This window comes from Crocodylus porosus, unplaced genomic scaffold (genome assembly GCF_001723895.1).
Source record: "Crocodylus porosus isolate Cpor-Errol unplaced genomic scaffold, CroPor_comp1, whole genome shotgun sequence".
NCBI lineage: Eukaryota > Metazoa > Chordata > Crocodylia > Crocodylidae > Crocodylus > Crocodylus porosus.
In genome coordinates this window covers 24,553,310-24,570,474 of record NW_017728911.1, presented here as the reverse complement: position 1 = coordinate 24,570,474, position 17,165 = coordinate 24,553,310, and the positions used below count along the sequence as shown (strand labels likewise).

Below are 17,165 nucleotides of genomic sequence, written 5' to 3'. Positions count from 1 at the left end.
GATATCAGGAGGCGATACTTCACAGTCAGGGCGGCTAGGATCTGGAACCAACTTCCAAGAGAAGTGGTGCAGGCTCCTACCCTGGGGGTCTTTAAGAGGAGGCTGGATGAACACCTTGCTGGGGTTGTTTGACCCCAGTACTCTTTTCTGCCATGATCTACTCAGGTCCCTTCCGACCCTAGAAACTATGAAAGTGTGTGTGTGTGTGGGCATATATATATTTTAGCACACTTTTAGTTTAGTCACCTACACCTTTTTTCCCTCATTTTCTCATGAACAAATGGAAACCTTACTTCCCCTTCCATCAATCAATACTTAAGTAACACAGTGCCAGATCCCTGGTAGTTTTGCTAATTGCTACTTATTATAAATTGACAGATGAACTGTCAATTTCTTGATGTCAAGTTGCTCTCCAACCTTTCTTTGTATCCTGGCTTCAGAAAATAAACCTTTAACAGGTTAAATTGCTAGCTGTCACCTAATATCCTTTTGCATTTCCTTTCCAAACAGGTGTCACTGGTTTGTTGTTTTTTTTACCACTCATAGACTTTATTGCTTATTTTGTAATATTGTTTTGTAATTTAAGTGCCACATCGTGGTTGACACAGTTTAAATTCCAGTTTTTGTTTATAGTTGGATGACATTATGATGAAGTTTTCGAAGTAGCTTCTGATGGAGTTTTCAAAGCACCTTAAAGGACTAATTTATTGGTATCTATATCCCCTGTTCTCTGCCAGGGATACCGTTGTATTAATGTTTTACTTCAGAAGCCCAGCTTGAGATGCTGAGTGGAATTTAAAAAAAACTCCAAACAACTTTAATCATTTTAAATTTTACAAGTTTCTACATTTCCAATTATAAATTAAACCTTGGCACTTAAAACATTTTGTTTTAATTTGGCAGTTGAACCACTTAACATAAATGTTTTATTTAAAAATATGTATTTTAAAATACCTTCCATGTGTCAGGTATCCAGGTTGTAGCTGTATTGGTCTAGAGGAAAAGGCAACCAGGACTTGTAGTATAAATGATATCTTTTATTAGACCAACAAGATTTTTGCAAAAAAAAGTCTTTAATTGCAAGCTTTTGGGCACAAATACCCTTCATCAGGCATTGGAGAAAAGGTTGTAAAAGTTCTCCTGGGTAGAAATGAAAGTTCATATTTCATAGGATTTCACAGAGAAGTTAATAGATGGAAAACTCCTCTGGGCAGTCAGTTCATACCAGCTATGAATCATCTCTACTAAGAGTCCTGATTACCTTTATTTTAAAATACAACACTTACCTTTTTAAGCAATTGGGAAACAGTCTTGTTACCATGGCTTTCAACTGGTGGTGATAATACTTTCGCTTACTCAGCCTCATATCGTCATGGTGGCATCTTTCTTTTGTCGTTTATACCAATCACTAAGATAGTCCTTAGCATTTTATCTTATTTGTCTTTTGACATATTTAGATGAAGTAGCTTTGATATCTTAAATTACATTTAGCTTTTTTTCTAATTGCTTTCTAATAGGAGATTTTCCTTAGAAAGTCCCTTTTCTCGGCCAGCATGGCCTATCTCTTAGGGCTTTAAACTAAGGTTGCAGGGGAATGGGGAAATGCTAACTGGAGCCTATTCGGGGACCAATATACAGGAAAGCTCCATCGGCAATGAAACTAAGCAAGCCACTTTTATGGGAACTGAGAAAACAGCTCCTCTTCAATGCAACAGGCGGCCAGTGACCTCAGTAAAAGGACTTGGGTGCCTGTATACCAATGCCAGAAGCATGGGGAACAAGCAGGAAGAACCAGTCCTCCTGCTTTCCACTGGCACTATGATTTAGTAGAGATCACGGAGACCTGGTAGGACTCTTCTCATGACTGGAGTGTAGCCACAGAAGGGATCGGGTAGGGAAGAGAGGTGGGGGTGTTGCCCTCTATGTAAAGGAGCAGTACACCTCTCTACAGGCCGATGCTGGCCCCAAAGAAGACTAGCCTGAAACCCTCTGGGTCAAGCTCCAGGGGAGGTGCAGCAAGAGAGACCTGACTGCAGGTGTATACTACAGGCTGCCTAACCAAGGGGAGGAACTCGATCTACCATTTGCCCATAAACTAACAGAGGCCACGCTTGCACAGGACATGGTTGTCATGGGTGACTTCAACTACCTAGACATCTCCTGGCAGGAGTGCTCGGCCAGCTCAGATTGATCACGACCCTTCCTGACCAGCACTGAAGAGCTATTTTGACTCGGGAGGTGCACAGGCCAACTAGAGGCAATGCAGTTCTTGACCTGGTCCTGGCCAAAGGGGACGACCTGGTGACCAACTCAAATATAGATGGCAGGTTAGGCTATAGTGACCATGAAATCATTGTGTTCACTGTCCGTCGCAAGGCTGACAAAACAGACACCAAGCTCCAAGTCTAACACTTCAAAAACACAAATTTTAATAAGCTCAGGTCACTTGTAGAGAATGCCCTGAGAGACCAAGGACCACAGGTAAAGGGAGCACAAGAAGAATGGTCATTCCTTAAGGATCCAATCCTTAAGGCTCAGAGAAAATCCATTCCCTTATGGAGAAAAAGTAGCAGAAGGGTCAAAAAACCCTCTTGGCTAAACAGGGAAGCTGCAGCCCTCCTACAGAAAAAGGAGGAGTCATACAAACCATGGAAGCTTGGGACAGCCTCTGAGGAAGACGACTTGACAATGGCCTGCGTTTGTAGAAAACAGATTAGGCAAGCTAAGGCAGAAACCGAGCTAAAACTAGCTACACGAATCAAGGACAACAAAAGTCCTCCTTTAGCTACATAGGGAGTAAAAGGAAAACTAATGGGAGTGTAGGGCTGCCGCTCAATGCCTCGGGATACCTGGTCACTACCACTCAGAAAAAAACGGAACGTGACTACTTTGCCTCAGTCTTTCACAAGCCTAAGGGGAACAACATGCCAGGTAGCGCACAGAACAAGCAGGGCGGGATTGACACCATTGCCATCACTGCCATAGAACTGTTGTATGATCAGTTAAAGAAATTAGACATATATAAACCAGCAGGACCGGATGAACTCCACCCAAGAGTGCTGAAAGAGTTGGCCAAAGTAATCTCAAAGGTCTTTCAAAAATCATGGGCTTATGGAGAAATCCCAGAGGACTGGAAGATGGCCAGTGTTGTGCCCATCTTCAAGAAGAGGAAGCGTGAAGACCTGGGAAACTACAGGCCAATTAGCTTAACTTCTGTTCCAGGGAAAATCCTAGAAGCATTCATCAAAGAGGCTATATGTGACAAACTTGCAGAAGGCATGATACTGAATGACAGCCAATGTGGCTTCATTGTGGGTAGGTCTTATCTGACAAACCTCATTTCTTTCTATGATCAGGTGACTCGTTACCTGGATGACAGAAAAGTGGTTGGCTACGTATACCTCGACTTCCAGAAACCCTTTGACCTGGTATCCCATAAGGTACTGATCAGAAAATTGGTAGATATTGGGCTCAACTGCAGGACCATCAAGTGGGTGCAAAACTGGTTGCAGGGTAGGCCACAGTCCATATGAATGGATTGGACTCGTCCTGGAGAGATGTGGGCAGTGGTGTACCCCAGGGGTCAGTACTTGGCTCAGTGCTGTTCAATATCTTTGTCAACAACCTGGATGAGGGGGTGAAAAGCCCATTGGCCAAGTTCTCAGCACACCTACTGGCTGGGCATTGCTAACCTGACCAGCACTACAAATGAAAGGGATAAACCCCAGCATGAATGTGAGCTGGCAATGCGATGCAGTAGCCGCTAGGGCCAATAAAACTCTGGCATGCATCAATCGATGGATCTCCAGTAAATCCAGAGAAGTGATTCTCCCACTTTACTCAACACTGGTGTGGCCGCAGCTGGAGTAATGCATCCAGTTCTGGGAGCTGCACTTCAACAAGGACATGCTAAAGCTTGAGAGGGTCCAGAGAAGGGCCATCCACATGATCAGGGACTTGCATGGCGAGCTGTATGAGGAGAGGCTGAGGGATCTCAAACTCTTCTATGCAGAGGCGTACACCAGGGGCTTGGTGAACAACTGTTCACCAGGGAGCCCTGGAGGAAAACTAGAAACAATGGCCACAAACTCCTGGAAGATAGTTTCAGACTGAACATTAGGAAAAACTTCTTTACAACTAGGGTGTCCACATTTTGGAACAAGCTTCCCCCAGAGGTGGTGCAGTCATCTACCCTTAGAGGTCTTCAAGAGAAGACTGGACCGTCTCCTGGCTGGGATTGGCTGACCCCAGATGTCTTTCCTGTTCGTGCAGGGGGCTGGACCCGATAATCCTCCAGGGTCCCTTCCAGCCCTATGATTTTGTGATTATAAATTGTTTGCTTTTTTCCTTTCAGTGGGACTGAAGTGCTAGCAGAGGGAAAAACGTAAGTCAGTAATTCAAAAAAGCGCTGTGGAAAAATTAGTTATACCCCTTGCATTTTGGCTACTGCTTACTATTAAATGCCTTCCACATTCTCTCACGCGATCCTTTAAAACAAAACAAACTCTACTGGTGGCATCAACCTGGTCTGGTCAGTCTTGATCCTTTTGCCAAAGCAGAAAGAAGAGTATTTTCAAACACATCTTATGCTTGGTTGGTTCCCGCTTGGATCAATATTGCTGTGCTCTGCTTTTTTACATTGAATTTGGTCTCAGTTTTATGCGATAAAATAAGGCAAAACATACTTATGAAAATCCTTTAGTCAGAACAAGGAGACTGTAAAAAGAAGGAAAGACTAAAGTTGAATGGCTTATAAAGAAGAAATGGGAGCACTAGTCCTAAGGCCATAAGTTAAGAAGAGAGGGGAAGAAGAGAAATAATATTTTCTCCTGGAAACTACAATTTTCCCTTTCCTAAATGTAAATGATAGTTTAGAAAAAAATTCTGCTTGGAGTACATAGTAAATGGTGTTGCCAGGATACCTTCTGATCATGTTAATTAAACTGTCCTGTAGATTTCACTTAATTACTGCATAATTTGCATATTGGACATAATAGTGTTCATTGTTAAAGGAAGCTTTTCTGCTAAAAGGATGTGCACACATTCACTTTCAGGGGAGGGGGAAGTGTTCAGCAGCAAAAAAGTAAGTTTTATTTCTATACAATTACGATATTTGATTAGCAAACTGGTATGTCTCTAATGCCCCTCAGTAAGATGGTATGTTATGTGCGTTCCAGGTCCTTTAACAAACTATCACTGAAGCCTGATTGTATTAGCTTTTCTCTTGTTGAATAGTACCTGATTTTGAGATGCTCATTGCTTTCAGTGGTTCCTACTCATGTAGTAAAATCTAATCAACCTGATGAGCTTCTGAAGAGGGTACCATTTTCTGTGATGAGCTTGCTCTTACAGCTCCCCCAGATCACTTGGAAGAGTCTGACAGTAAGCAGTCTGTCCAGGGTTGTTGATATGGTACACATTTGGGGCTCCCTTCTCTGGGATTTGCTCCTGCTGTACCTCTAGATCAGCTTTCCCTTCTGCCTGATGTGTCAGGGTGAGAGCAGAGCAAAGACCTGAAGAAAACACGTTCTACCTGCCTTTAGAAGATGCCTGGTGTTTCAGTTGGAGGAGTCTAATGCCTGAGTGCAGGGGACATATGGGGAGAGAGAGTGAGAACAACCCATTGGATAGGGCGCATCCTCTAACAGAGGAAGAAGGAGAGAGCTGAGAAAGCCAAGGAGGAGGAGAACATGAGGCAAGGAGCAATAGGGAAGCAAAAGAGAGAAGCATTCGGAGCTGTTGTGGGAGGAAACTGGTTGAGGAATGTAGGAGATAAATGGCAGTCAAGATTGTTTTTGTTTGATGTTGCATCGTATAATAATTCCTACAGATTATATTCTTCCCATCCCTAATGCCTGCTTCACAACTGTCTATCTAGCTCATTCTATAGTCATTTATGCCTGAGCTGAATGAGCATTAAAAGTTAGCATAATGATGGTGCTTTATGCCCAGCTAACACTTGTGAATGGCTGCACAAGGTACGAACTGGTGGAAGGCTGGATCCCTACTGTCTATTCACTCCTAAATTCCAAATGCTACACTCAACCAGCACCCTGCCTGAGCACCCTTTGGCCCTGGCTTTCATAAGCCGAAAAAATTCTTCATAGATGCAGAAATGCCAGATTTAGGCTGGAAATGTGTATCATTATTAAGAAAACTGCTAGGATATCTTTTGTATCTAATTTTGTTTAACTTTTTTTTTTTTAAACAGGTGATTATAAACAGCACAATCACTCCGAATATGACCTTTACTAAAACATCACAGAAATTTGGTCAGTGGGCAGACAGCAGAGCAAACACTGTATTTGGCTTGGGCTTTTCCTCTGAGCAGCACCTGACAAAGGTAACTGGACTCGCTTTCTAAGAAGGCTGTTGTGGTTTTAATGAACTGAGTGGCATATGCACTGTAGCAGCTCATCTGGCAGGAATCTCCTATAAATTAGAGGCTTCTTCAATTGATTGACTATAGATTGTCTCCTTGCAAGTTGTCTGTCTATTAGCTAAGTTGTGGCTGTATATACAGCACACACCGAAGGTTTACACATTATAAGTTAATTGTTGGGGCTTGCATGTGTGTGGGGCAGGGGGTTCAAAATCTCTTAGCATTTTTTTAAGTTTCCTTGCCCAGCATGGCTGGAAGTTTTAGTATTTTCAGGTAGTGTAAGCAGTTTATTGGCATCTTTTATTTATTCCCGACCTTTGTGCTTATTTCACCTGAAAACTACATTGAAAGAGTATTAAGGCTACAAAGTGAAGCTCTTAAGCAGTGTGGATTGCTTTTTTGGGCAGGTGTAGTAAAGCAGCCCTGCACACTTGCCACATGCTACTCCAGTCTCCTTCCCCTGCCCAATCTGCTGCTCTGCTTTCTGCATCCTTCCCTGCTTCCATCCCTGTGCTCTGTGTCCAGTTTCCTGTTTTGCTGCTATGCTGCCTGTCCCCTTCCCGATGTGCTGTGCGCCACTCATGTATCAGATTGGCCATCCCTGCTTAAAACACCAAAAATACCAGAATTAGGTACCCTGTACATATTTACTTCTCCCCTGGCACAGGTACTGTAATGCAGTCTCTGCTTTATTATTTTAGCAGTGACATCCAACTAATGCGATTATCCTAGAAGCCATAGTTGCCTTCATGTAAAGAATGTAAAGCTTTGGCTGTAGACTTGTAATGGTGTGTATCTGAGTGAATTTGACCTTTTGACCAGTCCTCAACCGCTAAGGGGACTACAACTATTAGCAGCCACAGAAGTGAGTTCATATTTAGAGCCTTAGTTTGAAAAAGCTTGCGGTTTCAGAGTTGAAGGCAGAGGCTTGTAGTCCTAGCTTTCCGAATGTGTGCTTTACACAGATATTACTGTTGCCTGCAAAACAGGGATTGATTACAACAGGAGGCTTGTAAAATATCCAGCCTCTGGTAATGAATAACCAGCAGATTAAAAGTACATACTCTCACTGATAAGACCAATAGCTTGTCGAGTGAACACGAGCAAGAATGTTTGTTCATGCAGTAGAGCAAGGTGCTTCTCCAACACACAACTGATGTTTTAAGCATGAATGCCAAATTGTTATTGGCATTAAGGTTTATCAGTTAACTAAACACAAAGTCCTTGTACATTCCTGTGTACCGTAATTGCATTCCTTTCTTGTTTTGATCCAAGAGCTACTAGAGTTCAAATTTATGGAGCTGCTTCCAGTTTCAGAAACATCAAAGATTGACTATTCTTGTAAAAACAAAAACTTGATGGTTGCAGCTTTACTACTTTTAGTCAGTTGGGTGAACTTATTTTAATAAATTTATTTTACCAGATGTGTCTTGCTCAGTTCATGCAGTTTTCACAACACTGTGTTTTTATAAATATATCCAATTAATTTTTGTAAAATTGTTCTTGCTATTGAGATAACCAGACCCATGTCATGGTAAGATTCTGATTCTTCTTGAATGTTAACTGACTAATCTACCCAATAAAGCAAAAAACCCCCAAAAACATTTCCATTAAAAAAGGAGGAGATCCTGACAGTGATACTTCAAGAAAGGGTATTTTGAAGCGGAAGAGCTTAAAAACAAATGTGTAGCCAGCCTGCCTCAGCCTGCCTATCTAAACTAATATGGAACCTCCTTAAGCTGTCCTGAGAGAAGAATGCTCGTCCTAATAAGTAAGCAAATGGAAGTATAAAAGGATTAAAATGGATTCAGGAGTCAGATAATCTTTCATACATGAGTTTATACCTGCAGCAGATAAAATATCTTACAATATGTAACATCTGTATCCCAGATGGGCGGCTGGGATCTGGAACCAACTTCCAAGAGAAGTGGTGCAGACTCCTACCCTGGGGGTCTTTAAGAGGAGGCTAGATGAACACTTTGCTGGGGTCGTTTGACCCCAGTACTCTTTCCTGCCATGGCAGGGGGTCAGACTTGATCTACTCAGGTCCCTTCTGACCCTAGAAACTATGAAACTATATCTTCTCCAACACTTGTAGGTTTCCTCACTATGATGGAAGGACTTACATTTATTTATGAAACTGGAAGAGCATCTACTAGTATAGGTATAATTTTAACATGAAAATCTGCTATATCGATGCTTGATGATAGAATTGGAATAGTTCATATCTCTGGTAATAGAATCCAATTCATGAGGTTAGAGAGGGAAATTGGAGATCTAGCTAAAAGACAAAGGCATTGTGAATAAGATTTAAAAAAATGATAATTCTGTTATAGACAACGCAAGATATATTAGGTGGGGCCCTTTGCTACTATAGAGGCATTATGTCAGCTTATAGTTACAGTAAATGGATATAGGCCAAGCTAGGAGATTTAAGGATTGATATATGAACAATTTACTATCTTCTTTGCTTGAGGGCACAAGGGCAATTATTGTGAAGCACCATCCTCTTTTATACCATTGTAAAGTGTCCATGCATCTGCATCCTTTGAGAAATAAATGTATGGTTTGCAGAGGCCTTGTAACATGACCGATAATATCAACTGCTCCAAAAGATTAATTCCACTTATTAGGTACTGAAGTGTTTGTGAAGAGAGTTGGTTTACTAAAAGATTTAAGGTGGAACTAAAACAGCTGACCATATTCTTAAATCACTTCTGTTCTGCAGATGGATCCATAGATGAATGAAAATAAATACAAAAGGATATAAATGTATAATGTGAATAACTGGTAGGGGCTAGGAGTGTATTTTTTAGATTTTATTTCTGGCAGCAGTTGTAAGACTTATTGGGCTGGAGGTATTTTTCCAAAATGTTACTTTGTCTTATGCAAGGGGTGGGCAAAATACGGCCCATGGGCTGGATCTGGCTCTCCAACTGATTGGATCTAGCCCATGGGCAGAAGTCTGCCAATTGATTTGTAATTAGCTTGCAGCACTCTGCATGGGAATGAGCCCGCCCACTATTGCCTGGGGCAGCCTGGGCTGCACTCCCACCTGCTCCAGGCCCCGCTTGCATGCACAGCTTTCCGGCAGGGCTGATCCTGGTACAGCTGCAGCCTCCTGGGCACTGGTCGGTTCCTCCTACCTGAAGCGGCTCCTCTTCCTCTTCCTGCCTCTGTTGCACTGCTCCAGGCAGCAGGTAATGTGGGGAAGGTGTAGGGACGCGTGTTGGGCACCAGATGCCCAGTCAGGCAGAGAGGAACCTGCAGTCGAGCAGCTCCTGTCCCAGTGTGTGAGGCTCCAGCTCCCAGCTGCCTCCCACTCATTTGGCCACCCCCAGGTGGCTGCTCATTGTGCCTGGTGGGTGGAGTGGGTGGAAGGCGGCCAGGAGCTGGAGCTGGGACCCTGCATGCTGGGTCAGGAGCAACCTGGCTGCAGTTTTGCCCCCAACCTGGCTGGGCATCAGCTGCCCAGTCCGCATTTCCACAGCTTCCTGTGGTACCTGCTGCCTGGACTGGTGCAACAGGGGCAGGAGGAGGAGGAAGAGCCGCTGGAGGAAGGAGGAGCCGAGGGGTACCTGGGTGGCTGCAGTCGCACCAGGAGCAGCCCTTCCAGGAAACTGTGCACACTGGCCTCGGGCTGGGTCTGTCAGTGGGCTCAGGTGAGAACATGGCGCATGCTGTTCCTGGTGGGAGCAGGCAGGGCTTAGCCCCATCCAGAGTGCTATGGGAGCAGCCATGGACTGGGTACAGGGGGTGACACTACACCTTCACTGCACAGCCCAGCCCAGGCAAACTTTGACCCCCCTTCCCCCACCTTTTCCTAGGTCCCCTACCCCCAGCTGCGTCCCGGGACCTGGTACACTGGCACCCCCTAACATACACACATACCTACCTCCCCCACATTCACCACACGTACACTCCCCATACCCTCTCACATACACCCCACCCATGCACGCAATATACTTTATTGTATAAATAAAGCTTTATTTTGAGCTATTATATAATCGCCTCTATATAGACTACTCAGAAAACATAAATCGGGACAAAAATATTTTTGAAGTAAAATTAAAATACATTATAGTAGATTTTTGATTTTTAGTATACAATTTGTTTTTTATCTATAATTTGTTGAAATGATATCTTCTCAAAGATTTCTTGTGTGCAGTCCTTGGTAGCTCACCGAAACTCAGTAAGTGGCCCTCCAGGCAAAATAATTGCCCACTCCGTCTTATGCCATCTCATATATTCCTAATACAATTACATTAGGTTCTTTATTAGATTTTTCTTACATAATTTGCTTATGGTTTTGGGGAGTATGGACCATCTAGTTTGATATGGTAACCCACAGCAGTTCCTGGTGGTTTTTTTCCGAAAAGTTTCATAAGTCCAAGTTTCATTTCCTATTTGGAGACTGCCAGGACATGAGTGATCTTAGAGACAGGTTTTTAAAGGGAAGTTAGTATAGTTGCATTCACAAATGTAGTTCTGTACTTGTGTAAAACAACAGTGGGCATGCAAGTGAAGACTCCAAATGTCTCAATTTCAGTATATACATGCAGAATGCCTTACATGCAGAGCACTGTGAAGTAACACAGAACTCTGTGGAGCATGTAAATATATTTCACCACTTGGTGCACCTCCCTTTTTCTAGAAGGGGAGGTAAGTTTTCAAGTGAAAGGCATTTTTTTATTTTTTGAAGTTGGATGATTCCTTTCCTGGTCTCTGCTGCTAGAAGCAAATTTAGTAAATACACTGTAGACTTAATTAAAACCAGATGCTGGACTCCCCACATTTTGCATGCTAGCCAGCTGTCATAAAGGTGACATAGGGGAATGCTGATAAGAAAGTTGTTTGGGTTTGTTTTGTTTTTTTTAATTTGTTCCAATCGCCTGATTTAAAAAATAACTGTGGGCTATGAATAATCCTGTGCTATGATGCAGTCAGCATCCATTGACTTAAGACTTCCATTGAGGAACAAAGAGCCCTGTCCTTGGTTTTCTGCTGTATATCCTGTAGGATGGATGTGCAGGTGTGGTCCTGACTTAGACTTCGGTGCATGTGGCAAAAGCAACCAAACCTTTCCGGTTTGGAACCTCCAGGTTTGCCTGCGTGGCATCATGCAGCGCTGAGCTAGCTCTGAACAAGCGGGTTTGGCACTGGAAGCAGCACAGCCATGCTAGTAGGGTACTATGGCCTGAGCCTGTTAGCCATGTTGAAAAGCAGCGTGTATGAGCCCTTGGTTGTATAATGCCGACATCCTGATATTCTGGCCTTCTGGCTGTTTGACAGACATATTCTAGTGCTGCTTCAGTTTGTTTCTTGGCATACAGCACTTTTGACCTATTTCTGAGTGAATTGTCTTGTGTCAAGAAGCTTAACAGATGCTGGTAATGGTTTTTTTTCCCTTCAGCCTGTAAGTTCTGAACTGTTGATCTGTATAACCTTTGCGACTGTGTTGCAATAACCTAGCAAGGGATCCTATGCACTCTCCAGGCCTTTTTTTTTCACCCAGCTCTTTGCTGTTCTGTTTGTATTGACTTTTTTGCCAATCCATTCGATAATAAAAATTAGACTTGTTGTGTTTCAACTGGTGTATCAAGGAGAACTGTCCATCTGAGCCACTTGTGTGTCTTCGGCCATTATGCTGCCGCATCCACAAAACACAGATGGTGAATTTGACATGGCCTTGGTTCTTTGCAAAAAAAAGAAAAGAAAAAGGCAATTACTGTAAATGTAAATGAGGCAGGTTTTGAGGGTGGCAGTTGCTTTGTAGCTCTGGCACTAGCACAGTATGTGCTGAGGGGAAATAAAAATGTAACACCGAATCAGGAATTAAAACCCAAGCCTGTACAAATGTAAAAAGATCTAATAAAATGTTTTTGAGGTGACACACTAGCTGCAGATTTAAATAACCTTCAAATAATTCAAACTGTATGACATATTAGTACGTCCAAGTCCCTATTACATTTCTGTGGGCAAGATTCATAACCAAATGTAGCATTTGTATGCTGCATAATCCTGAGACAAAAAGTGCTTCTCAAGACTTGCTAACAATAAATTCATTCTTTATCACAGCCAGAGCCCACTGTTGGCTAAAGCACTGTGATTGGGTATTATATATATTTAATGATCTGTTACAGAAGCAAGGACTAGCTCTGACATTTATTTTCATACCTGCAGCAGTGATTAGTTCTTTCCTTTCTTCTTCCACCTGCCCTCTTTCCATCTTTTTATGAGTTTGGAAAGTTTTGCCAGCCTGAGAGAATTCATTCAGAATAGCAGAAGATGGATGAGGGAAGAGAGCAAAGATGAGGAGGAGGACAACTTTTTGAAATATTACTACTTTTAAAATAAAATATAATTGACCTGCTAGAAATACATTTACTCCTTTCTCTTTCTTTTTTTCATTTTTTAGAAATCAACTAAGCAGGCACAAGGTTCACTATTCACACCTTTAACTAGGATGTACATATTAAGAAAATATGTGCAGTCACATGAGATACTGCAAACCATTTATGCCATAGGCTACGATATCCACCTACGAAAGGGTGCCAGTCAAAAAGCCCAAAAATAAATTAAGAAAATCCATGGCCCCCTATCACTTAAATTGTGTGCAGTTTTTTTAAAAATTCCCATTGATCTTGGTTTCTGATGCAACATACAAAAATTCTTATTAAATAAATCTTTATTATTCTGCAGGCAGGCGTGGACTTCCTGGACACAACAGTAATGTACTAATTCTAAGCGGTGCCGTGGGGTCTTTCCTATCTTGGTCAGAATGGCTCATTTCTTCCTATGCATCAGTTACATTAGAAATATGGCAGAAGTTTAGGCCACTGGTATCATGACTGTATAGTTAAAAGAATAGTCAAATGAAAGGCTTTAACCTCCCAAGAGCTAAATGCATCTATCCATTGGTGAAAAACAGATTAACAAAGTCTGAAATGTATACAGTATCTAGGAGTAAAGTGTTGTAAAGAGGGAACTACAAAACCATACGGACTGAGTGCATAAAATAACCTGCAAAAATATAAATACCATAATCTTCTACTATAATTTCAGTTATAGTAAACATTTCCCAGAAATGGAGGTGTAAGATTTCAAGTGGAAGACTTTTTTTTTTTTTTTAAGTTGGCAGACAAGTCCTTTACTGATCTTACTGTTAGAAACAAATTTAGTAAATAAACTGTAGCTGGCCTGCAGTTATTATTCATTATACATTAAAGAATGGGGGCTTCAGTTAGTCTTTTTAAATCATGCTTTTGTATAAAACTTAACAATGTTCTCTTCACAGTTCTCATTTTTCTGTCTCTGACCATTACAGTGTTGGTTTGTACAAGCCATTTTTTCAGATCTTTTCATATTGGTTCCTAGTTTACTCAGACTCATGAATTTTGCATGTTCCTACATAAGATTTATTATAAGAGAGTGACTCAACAATAAGCCACATGGAAGATACCCAAATGTAAAGCCTAATGTTAACATAAAGGATGTTAAAAATAGTCTGTCTCTTGTAGATGTTTTGATCCAATAACAGTAGCAGCAGTAAATATGTTACATGGAGAACTTTAGATCTTCATCACTTACAGATGAAACATAGTACAGTTGCTTTAATGAGTTTTGTAGATCTACATATATACACTTATGTATAACTCGCTCATCCCAACACCGAATACATTCTTCCTACACTCAGCTTCAGCTGAATTTTAAAAAGGTGGCTAGGCTCTAAAGCCCGTATGCATCTCATGAACCATATTCCAGCAACCTCCACAAATTAAAATTTGAAATTTAATTTGTTTTTCACATGTATATGCACATTGAGTGGAATCTTAAGATGGTCCAGGTGCTTAATGGAAATTTCCCTTCTGTTCATGTATGCGCAGATTGCTCCTAAAATGCTGGAAAAATCCAAACACCCCTAACAAGTCTGTGCTGCTGTGCCGCTGACGCTTCTGTAGGCATACCTGAGCTTTGTATCGGCTAATGAGGCCCTGGTGGCAGGTTAGCTGTGGCAGCATGAAACTCAGCACTGGCTGTACTCCCATTTACCCAGCTTTTTGGGTGGGTTTTGCAGCCTGCACTATGCTCTGTGCTGCTGTTGCTCTGTTATCACAATTCAAGACTGCTGGCTTAGCTGTGCCTACCTGAACGCAGCTGCACTTTCAACTGATGGAAATATACCCTGCCTGTTTAGCACTTACTGTATTCAAGACCCTGTTCTTCATTGGATAGCGGTGTTCTCCATATGGAGGAGGACAGGGTTCAGAGTAAGTTTATCTGTCCTACATGCAACATAGGGACATGGGAATTGCCACAATGAAACAGACCCATCTAGCCCAGGGGTTGTCAACTGGAGGTATGCGAACCCCCGGGGTTACTTGAGAAGGCCGGAGGTGGGGGTAGTATGCATGGGCGGGTGGGGATGGAGTCCTGCCACGTACCATCCCACGCTGCTGCGCAGGCGCTGCCCACCTGGCCAGATGCAGAGTGGGGGAAGCTCACACAGGGTGGTTGCCACCGCTCCACATCCAACCATACCCCCCCAACCCCCCACGTCCAGCTGCTGGGGGTACACTGATCCAAAAAAGTTGAAAACCCCTAATCTAGCCTGATGTACTGTCTGTGGTGGCTGACACCAGATGCTTTAAATCAAGCCTACTTGATTTCATTGAATTCTGGAATATTTCATGGGCAGTGATAGAAGTGCAAGGTATTATTTACCTGTTAACGTATTATAAGGATTAAAGAGCTGCATGATCTGGCTCTGTTACTGGTGTAGTCATGTCCCCTTGATGACCTTTCTAAGAGGTATGGTGTGAGAGAGATCAGTATCTCATTTCATGGATGACTGACAGTCTCCTGTCGGGTTCCCCTGTTTTAATCCATCTCAGTCTTTCCCTCTCTTCTTTTAAACAAAATGTGTAAACTCTTTCTGAAAGTGTTTTTCCTGTGATCTCTGGCTCTCCATTGTCTCTTTCTTAGATGCAGTTCTTCCTTCTGTACCTATTCCTGAATTTTAGTGTGAAGTGTAGCCTTATTCATGTTTGAGTTCTTGTACTTTATTCACAATTGTTTTTTTTCTTGTCTATCCTGCACCATCAAATGCTACATTGGCTATTCCTTTTAGTCAATACATAAAGAAAATAATAAAAACTCGTATTTAAATGACTTTTCTTTCCAGTGTCAAACATTTTTTCAGTGATGTTTTTCATGCAAGTTTCAGCCACGGTTGGCAACTAGGTGGTGTGGCAGAAGGCTACCTCTGTTTCTCCCCAAAAACTTTGCTCTGTGATAATTTGGTTAGGACAGGCCCAGCAGAGGATACATACCTTACCCTATCTTTAGGTAACCTGAGTTGGATACATTCCTGGGCGGGGGGGTGAAGTGACTGGCATCACATACTTGGATGAGGGGCTTGGGCTCCCTGGGGAGCTAGGAACTGCAGCAGCCATAAAGAAGACTTAGTGAGAGAGAAGAGCTGAACCATCTGAAACTTGCTTTCTCTCTCAAAACTCATGATCAGGGAACTGCCTGCCTCCTGGGTTCCTCCCAGTCTGTCTGAGTAATTGAAGTCACCCATGACAGTGGCATGGCAATGAAAAACTTTGTTTTAGTTAGTCATAAGAAAATGAGACTTTTTTTTTTTCTTTTTTTAGCATAAGGTCATTTTTCCTACAATCCCATTTTTACCATTAGGGTTATCTTAACCAGCTCTCTCTTTCCTTGCACTCTCACCCTCAGGTTAATTTGATTGCTCTATTTTCTTTCCTTCAGCTGCTTTTCCTTTAAAATGAGAAAGTATTTGAGAACCCTTAACCTAAACTTACATCTTTTATCCTTAAACTTTAAAAGGCTAATAATTTTTTTTGGGGGGGAGGGGGGAGGAGCTGACAAACCTACAGCAACTGTCCCTTCATTTTTATTAGTGTAACCCTTATGCCAGGCACCAGTCAGCAACACAAGGGCCAGGTTCACATTTTTGGCTATTTCATAAATTTATACCTATGGCTCAAGTCCCCATCCAGAAATCTGGGAACACTAAATTAATTACTAGGGTGTCCCACATAAACAAAAACATGTGCAACCAAAAGCAGTGTAACCAAAATAGAGATTTAATACAGAAAACAGGAAAAAACCCCAAATGCAATGTGAAACGTTACTAACTACACAACATATTTGATAGGTTGTGCTGCACCAGGGGAAGCTGCTTGAGAGCACAGGTCCTTGAGATGCAAGGGCCCCTCGGTGCTCTCAGATGAATAGTAGCATGACAATCTTTGCTCCCGTGGAGAGGCTGTATACGTGTGTGGGGAGCAACTGCGGCTCCAGACAGCATGCACACACCCCACGCTTCTGGGCTAGACGAGATGGCCTGCTGAAATGAAAGCTGCAGGGAAACTCCAAAGAAACCAAGTTTATTAATGGTTACAGCCGGCACAAAACTGGCAGGATTAGAAACACCCAGGTTCCAACCCTGCTTAAACTGCCAGGCCTAAATCCTGCCCAGCAAACACCCAATATTAATCCCTTAAAACCTCAAAAAAGAAAAAGGGGAAGAAATGCATTTGATGTTTTTTCCTGTTTTCTGTATTAAATCTCTATTTTGGTTGCACTGTTTTTGGTTGCACATGTTTTTGTATATGTGGGACACCCTAGTAATTAATTTAGTGTTCCCAGACTTCTGGGTGGGGACTTGAGCCATGGTGTGGGCAGCGGAGTCCCCCAGGGCTCGGTCCTTGGGCTGGTGCTGTTCAACATCTTCATTAGCGACCTGGACGAG

At 42.4% G+C, this 17,165-nt stretch overlaps 1 protein-coding gene across 1 annotated transcript in view; it reads left to right on the top strand.

The window, feature by feature from the left end:
* Positions 1-17,165, top strand: part of HOMER2 (homer scaffolding protein 2) — a 66,886-nt gene that overhangs the window by 31,135 nt on the left and 18,586 nt on the right. The window contains exon 3 of the mRNA XM_019533169.1: positions 6,212-6,343. Within this exon, the coding sequence (XP_019388714.1) occupies positions 6,212-6,343 (132 nt within the window). The remainder of the gene's footprint in view (positions 1-6,211; positions 6,344-17,165) is intronic.